The sequence below is a fragment of the Panicum virgatum genome, chromosome 1K, assembly GCF_016808335.1.
Source record: "Panicum virgatum strain AP13 chromosome 1K, P.virgatum_v5, whole genome shotgun sequence".
Classification (NCBI taxonomy): domain Eukaryota; kingdom Viridiplantae; phylum Streptophyta; class Magnoliopsida; order Poales; family Poaceae; genus Panicum; species Panicum virgatum.
The window spans coordinates 26,532,647-26,540,700 of NC_053136.1; the positions used below are offsets into that span (position 1 = coordinate 26,532,647).

An 8,054-nucleotide genomic window follows, 5' to 3' on the forward strand; every position below is an offset into this window, starting at 1 on the left:
TCCAGACGCTCTGCGCATGGGCTATAATGGTTGCTGGCATGCTGTGCTTATGCGGCTCGTTTAGCTGCTCGAGCCAGCTTGTTGGCTAAGGTTGTTAAGAAATTACGAGTCGAGTCAAACTGAGCTAGTTGCGAGCCGAGCAAGCTAATGAGCTATGGGCTCTTTTTCAGTTGTATCACTTGTATGTATCTCACTACAAAAGGTTTCATAGATTTTTTAGGTGATTTGATAGTTGTTATAATTAAGAAAAAAATGGGGAGAGTCCATGGATTCTATTCGTCTGAGGTAACTAAAAGAATAGATGGAAGTGTTAAATAGGGAATTAAAAACCAGTGTCCAATAGGAAAGTTAAAAACTTTAGTGTCAATATGGAATTCTTAACTTTATCTTTGTCGGTGTTAAATAGAAAATTTCCTCAATAATTATGCTGTTGCATACTTAAACTAAAGCAGTTTGGGACATTGAACACAGTATATAAAGTGCAGCTTTAACCACCATTTTCTATATATTTAATATATTATTTTTAATAGTAAAATTAGTATGTATGAAACTAATTTTCACATTGCATTAAATATAATACTGACATTATGTTGCAAAATTATATAATGTTTAGCTATTGATTGTCAAATTAAAGATTTTGGACTTACGATAATTGTTATGTAGGAAAACTTGGCACGTCGCAAGTTGACTAGACAACAAACTGTCCCTTCCTTCATTTTCATGCTTTGAGCAAGTGGAATCTAGCTATAGCCTTCACAGAGTGCCTAGTCATCCTAATTTTTCTTTTTCCTGAGTTTTCTTTATTTTAGGAGATTTTGGATATGCTCCAGCTACCAAAATACCAGAATGCCAAAACGTAGGCATTACTATAAATTTTCTCAGTAAAAAATATAGTCCACCTTATTCTAAAATTGCCAAGATTTTGCTAAAAAAAATTGGTATGCTATTTTTGATATGCTCATATTTTGACAGACAACCAACAAATCAGATTTTTTGGCATGGAAACTTCACTCCACTGCGGCAGCTCCACAGCACATGCTTAACCGGATAACTGCAGAAAGATCCCCACCTCCGATTCTACCACTGCCAGTTGTTTCAAACTTCAAACTCCCCCCACGCCAAGTCCTCCCCGTCTTCCCCCATCCGAACGTTGCCACCCGGTCCCAGCTCTCCGTTCCCCACCCAAGGACGTTACGTCTCCTCACCGTTCCCGCCGCCGCCGCCCCCGCCCCCGCCCCCGCCCCCCTGTCCAAGCGCAAACCATCTGGTGTACGTGCACCGCCGCCTCACCTTGCCCCACGATCGATCCCGAGTTCTCGACCTCGCTCGTGCGCACGTGATGGTGCGGCGCGGGGCGGCTGCGGTGGCGGCGGCGGCGCGCGAGGAGGAGGAGTCGCCGGCGCAGAGGCTCATCGAGGCCGCGCTGCGCGGGGACGCGGGGGCCGTGGAGGCGTGCCTGCAGGCGGACGCGGACGTGCCCGCCGCGAGCCGCGTCGGGGTGGCGCGCCTGCGCGTGAGGTCTGCGGACGTGGCGCTGCGGGAGGAGGCGCCCGGTGAGGTGGTCGTGGAGGAGAGGGAACTGAAGACCGACGTCTCGCCGCTCGTCGCCGCGGCGCACGCCGGGCAAGCCGGCATCGTCCGTGCCCTCCTGGTATTGATCAGTACCCGAATTCGTAGCATTGCCGTTGCGATCAGTTCAACTGTTGAAATACATTAGCGTGCCATTTCCAGCGGTTTAATTATCAGATCGTATATTTGCTGTTTATAACTGTTTTCATTTCGGATGAAAAGGTTGACAAAAAAATATATTATTAGCGTCCATTGTGCTTTCTTGACAAAATTTGCTGCTCCCACCGTGTTTTTTCTATTGCGTGGATGTCCAAAACCATCTAAATGACTAACCCTTTTGATTAAATCGTCACAAGCCACCTTGGTTTGCACAACATGTCAACATATAGTCTAGGACCCTGATTTTTTAAAGAGAAAATGACTAAGAACCTAGTGCTTCCTTTTTCCAGATGCACGCTGCTGTAACTTCGTTTTTTTCTGTTAAATCATGACAGCGTCAGTACCTGTAGGCTAATCTATGTGAGTCGCCTGTGACTTTGTGGTGGATCACTGAAATAAGTTAGGATCAGGGTACTGGCAATCTTGTTCACACCTTTTGGTGAGTGTGATGGCAACTTCTCTCCTTTTGAATGGGATTGGGTATCTTCTTGGCATGTTGTCACGAAAGGGATGTGACGGGCTGCCAGTCTGAACTAATTAGAAGTGTAAGCTTGAATATTACTTGCTCTTCTGTTTGGCATTGTTTGGATAAAAATCTTGAAGTGTCTCCGGGAACTAATACTCTTACTCTTATACGCCATGGAAAGGGAGGGATGAGAGCGCCTGGACGTTGTGGCCGCGACACGTGTCCTAGAGAGAGGAAGCCCGACGCGGGGCATGGATTCGGCCCATACGCAACAATCAGCCCATTCGTGTCCTAGTGAGAGGAAGCCCGACGCGGGACATGAATTCGGCCTATACGTAATAATCAATGCATACGTAACCATCAACGCATCAACTATTTTGCTCTATATTTTCAAATGGGCGCAGCGTAGCGCGCAATTTACCTAGTTATTCTAACTGACCACAGAAAGAATGACTTTTTGACATGTCACACATATAGGTTGATTGCTGTTGCTTTTACGATTTAGCAAGGGTGTGCGTTGGATAGTTCAATTCTCAGCTCCACAGCTTATGAGTTAATCAGACCTAAAATAGGTGATGATGGGAAACAAAGTAGATTCCCAGGACCTAGAAGTCCTCTACAAAAAGAATTAGGTCGATCAGTAGTTTTCTTCAATAGTGTGTTTGAGAAGAGTAGCAGATATACATATTGTTGACTTAATTGGTACAGGTCCAATGCCCACATCCGATGCATCATAACTCACCTTAACGAGCTTTTCAAAGTAGATAACCATGCACTTCTACAATTATTAATAGTTAGGCAATGTTGTTATCGGCTTTGATGGTATTTTGCTCAACTAAAAGGCTATGAGGTGTTGTCCTAAATCTTGAATCCACCGAAAGCCTTGCCGTGTCCAAATTTATAACATCAACTCTTACGATAATATCAAATGATTGTCAGGCTACCATGCAAAATTTTGATAACATACCTCAGCAAAATATATGCCTCCTTTATCTTTCGATTGCCAATTGTATGCTCAAACATTAAAAGTAAAGGTCCAATTGAAATTTGGTCTTTAAAGATGTGCTTTTAGAGTTCTGGTGAACATAAAGGATGACGGAGACCAGAACTTCATGAAAGAAAAAAAACTATTTCAATAGAAAATAAGACCGAAAATTGTGAATAGTTTGATAGCCTTACTTTGCAATTTAGAGTAATGGAACACCAAGGAAATGTTCAAGTGTTATCTTTTCAAGCCTTCACATTTCTAAATTCATGAATATTTTTTAACATACTGCCTTTGTTTGTCCATGGCTTTGCAAGTTTGTGTTTGTTTTTGTGAAACACATGTGCTAAAGGTAGCCTAAGCCAAAATTTGGCACTTTTGACCAATTTTAGCCATCATTTAGTTGGGTGCTAAAATTTGGGATGGTAACCACCCCCATGTAGAACCTGTAGAGAGATGGGAAACATCGCACACCCTAGATGGGAGTGACCTTTCATACATGATATAGCCCATAAGGCTTCATGTACAAGAATACATACAACACCTATACAATACGGGCTATATATGTCTAATACAACCGTAGTTCATTTTTAGTGGCCAGAGTTGGCAGTAACAAGGGCCACCATATGTTCAAAATTTGGCTTGGCTACTAGGTGAAAATTTTGGTGCATACCAAACATTTCGATCACACATTGCAAAGATCAAGAGCATGTTTAGTAAGATGTTTTCATACTCTACACCTAATTAGGCTCTGAAAGATAAAAATCAGTTGTATTTTGGCATGTCACCGCAGAGGAATACAGATGGTCACTCCACATTGACTACTCCTTGGACCTAATACTTTCTTGGGTAGTAGCATGGTAGTTTGCTGAAATGGAGACAATATTATGACTCTGAGTGCTCATTTTATTTTTCCAGACCAAGTGGGAAGTAATAAAATTTTGATATTGCAAACAAGTTACTTAAATTTCATTTCACCCAAATCAATACTGCTCTTATATTCAGTAATATAGCTAATTGCTAATGTTTGTGTCTCTTAAGAACGTGAAATATAAAACTGCAATTTTGTCTAACTCATGAATCAACAAAAACTATATAGCGGAAAAGAATACAACATACACAGCATGAAAACAGGAATTTTTTCATTATATTAAAAAAACTATATTAGTGTAGAAGGAACCATGTCTCCCATGGCAGAGTTTTTAATTTAGAAGGAACCATGTGGCTTTATATCAAGAAGAAAAATAAATAGGCACCCGAATTCGACTCGACGGAATTGAACTTGGGTGGTCTGGGTGTACATCCACACCCCCAACTAAGTTAGGCTCAGTTCCTGAAGTCTTTCATTATCTTTAATGTTATTTTTTATCCTTTGTTGGAAAATTTATGTACACTGATGTGCTATTCAAATTGCAGGAGGCTGGAGCTGACGTTAATCAGAAGTTATTCCTAGGTTATGCAACAACAGCTGCTGCACGTGCGGGAAACATTGATATTCTAGAAATGCTTATGCTGGCGGGAGCCACCCAGGAACCTTGTGAAGATGCACTATCAGAAGCTAGTCTTTTTGGTGAGACTGAAGCAGTTCGAATCCTAGTTTCTTCAGAGGTACTTGGTTCTGAAGCTGTGGCCCGTGCATTAGTGACTTCTGCTTCAAGGGGCTTTGATGATATAGTGGTCATATTACTCCAGGTGCAGTAATATATTGCTAATCATGTAGACAAATTAACCGTATATGTCTCTTCATGATGTCTAGTTTACTGATGCAACTTTGATGGTTCAGAATGGAGCTGATGTTAACTGCATGGCTCGGGTTCTCTTGAGGTCTGTTAAGCCTGCGCTCCATGCTAATGTGGACTGCACACCAATAGTGGCAGCAATTATAAGTCGGCAAATTTCAATTGTAAAACTTTTGATAGAGGTATTTGATGCTATCTGATATTTTCAGCCTTCTGATAAATCTCATAATAGATGGGATTGTCGAAATATATTATTATTACCGTGAAACAAAATGTACTTTACTCATGTTGTCCAATTTTTTTAAAGAAATTTGCACTTTATAAGCATCTCTGTGTTTGCCTGCTATTTCAATATGCTAAAGTTCTTGCTTATTCGTTTTTCCAAAAAGAACAAATTGCTAGGCAGTCAATGCTGCAGATAATCAATCTGTACAAAGATGAAAATGTACCTTAAAATAAAAGCCCCATCCTTTGTTGATTCTAGATTTTTCCTGTTATATGTAGGAAGGTTCTTACTTGGACTCTCTTGTGCAAGTTGGTTCTTGGTGTTGGGATCCTGTGTTGGGTGAAGAACTTCGTGTAGGTACATGCCTTGGTGAACATTACAACGCTATTTGGTGTGCAGTAGAATACTACGAATCCAGTGGTGAAATTCTCAAGCTACTGCTTGATAGAGCTCCTTGGTTGTTGGAATCACCAAAAAATGGTCGAAATCTTCTGTGCCATGCCATACTCTGTCAGAACCCGAAAGCAGTAAGTTTGCTTCTGCATTGTGGCGCGAATCCTAGATTTCCCATCATGACAGTTGGTGGACATGTTTCCTATCCTATGCATTTGGCGGCAAGGTTGGGTTATGCGCAAGTATTGAAACAGCTTATGGTACATGGAGCAGATGTGAACGCAAAAACCTCTGCTGGGGGTACTCCTCTCATGGTCTCTGCAAGGGCTGGTCATCCTGACTGTTTCCTGGAGTTGATAAAATTTGGAGCTGACCTTGGGATAGTCAACCATGAAGGAGATACAGCAATTATGATAGCTGATCGGAGTTCATTTCACTTCTCAGCTGTCGACATTCTCATGAGAACATTGAACTGTGGAGCAGGCCTTATTTCATCTGACATGACTCTCTTCTCACCGTTACACTTCTTTGCCAGAAGTGGGCGTGCAGAACCTCTTCTAATGATGCTACATCAGTCAGCTTCAGATTTAAACAAGCTTGATGGTTCAGGGCTCACTCCTGTTATGGTTGCTGCCGAGTCAGGTCATGTTGATATTTTTAGGATTTTAGTCATGGCGGGGGCAGATATCACAATCAGAAATGGAGAAGGGAAATCTCTTATGTCAATTATTCGACAAAAATCTTCAGAGACTAGAGATTGCTTTGAACAGATCTTGCTCCAAGCTTCACTTACCACCACACTCACTGGCCAAACATCATTCCGGCCTCTGCATTACGCAGCTCGAATCGGCGACAAGTCATCTTTACTGCAACTTCTAAAAATGGGCTACGATCCCAATTCACTGGATGAAGATGACTGCACCCCTCTGATGCATGCAGCTGCTTCCGGCAGGCTAGACTCGTGCAAAATATTGGTATCACAAGGAGGGGCAGATTACAGCCTTGTGAATGAAAGAAATGAAACAGCCCTGTCGTTAGTAAGGAAGAGCAGTAGATCGAGCAAAGCAACAGAAGAGTGGTTGCTAGATCAACTTTCCCATGCTCATGTTCTTGTTGGGGAGGAGCTGATGAAACACACAAGAGAAGGGAAGGGCTCACCACACCAAAAGACTGTGCGCATGACAAATTCTGGAGTGCTGACATGGGGAACCGCTCGCAAAAGGAATGTGACATGCAAAGAGGCAAGATTTGGGCCAACTACGAGCTTCACCAAGAACAGGAGCACGGACAGATCTGCGCAGCAGTTGATCTTTCTGGTTGAGACGGTGACAGGCAGAGAGGTCCATTTTGAGGCCAGTTGTGCTTCCAGTGTGGAATTCTGGGTTAGAGGGATCAATCTCATTGTAAAAGAGTCCACAAGGTCAAGGCTGGATAAAGAGGCAGTGGGAGTGGAACAAACAGCGTAGCCAGTCTTCATGAAGCGCGGCCTTGGGATTCGTAGTGTGTGTGTACATTTTGCTCTTCTCTAAAAAAAAAGTATATTCTTTTATATTACACAGTACCGCTTAGACACTTTTTGATCTGCAAGTTAATAGCTCATATTTTAAGTTTGTAAGTTAATAACATATTTATTAGGGATTGCTAAGGGTGAAAATAACATATTTATCAAGTCCCGTCATCATGCTTGGGCTGTCGATTTAGGATGTAAGTTTGGGAATCCGAATCTGAAATACATTATTTATCTGCGAGTGTATACAAATGCTATTATCTATGGTGATTTATTCTTGTTGGAAATTGCTTTATTTTGATGTGTTCTTTTAGCTGTGTTTTTTTTCTCGATAATGGGCAGCAAGAGAGCAACTCTGCGTGCGTTTGCCCTGACGGAGTCCCTCCTAAGCGAGTGTTTAACGAATCCTCGCCAACATCTTGACAAAACCGATCTAATCGACCTATCAAACCGGTCTGACCAGTCTGCATGGCAATGCTGCAATGCTCGCACCTGATCATTGCACGCACTAGTGCATTTCATGTGTTGGTGGTCCTAAATTTGCGCCAACATATTTTGGCGAGTCCACTAGGTAAGGAAAAAAGTTCATCTAGCTATTTTTACTAATGATATGATGGTTATTCGGCCAACCTGTTGCCTAACTGAAGTAATGAGCCGATGCTACATCATACAAATTTATATAATTCATCGCCGAATGCAAATGTGCTATATGGGCCAGCATGTTCCTTGCGACACATTCCTATACCACCAAACTTTGCTCAACTCTATAGTACACCAAGCCAAAAAAATAAGTGATTCGTTTTTGGCCCTTATGGCCCTTATAAAAATTGTAAATCGGTCTAGGGCCAAAGATGATGGATCCGGCAACCTTAAAGTAGAGGTGTGTTGACGCTCAATAAAGACCGTTTTTAAGAATCAATTTGATCAGAAAATCATGAGAGTTTGCGTTTCTTACAAGTGTCTATATCTAAAATAATGAGAAAACCCACTATGCATCTAGAAAATATGCA

General features: G+C 41.9%; 1 protein-coding gene across 1 annotated transcript; it reads left to right on the plus strand.

Annotated features, from left to right (window-relative positions):
- The first annotated feature begins 1,103 nt into the window (after positions 1-1,103).
- On the plus strand, positions 1,104-7,331 carry LOC120700270 (ankyrin-3-like). Its single transcript, XM_039984502.1, has 4 exons — positions 1,104-1,651; positions 4,596-4,871; positions 4,963-5,100; positions 5,423-7,331. Exons 1-4 carry the CDS (start codon positions 1,340-1,342, stop codon positions 7,001-7,003), a joined length of 2,307 nt encoding a protein of 768 aa, XP_039840436.1. The 5' UTR covers positions 1,104-1,339; the 3' UTR covers positions 7,004-7,331.
- Positions 7,332-8,054: the final 723 nt, after the last annotated feature.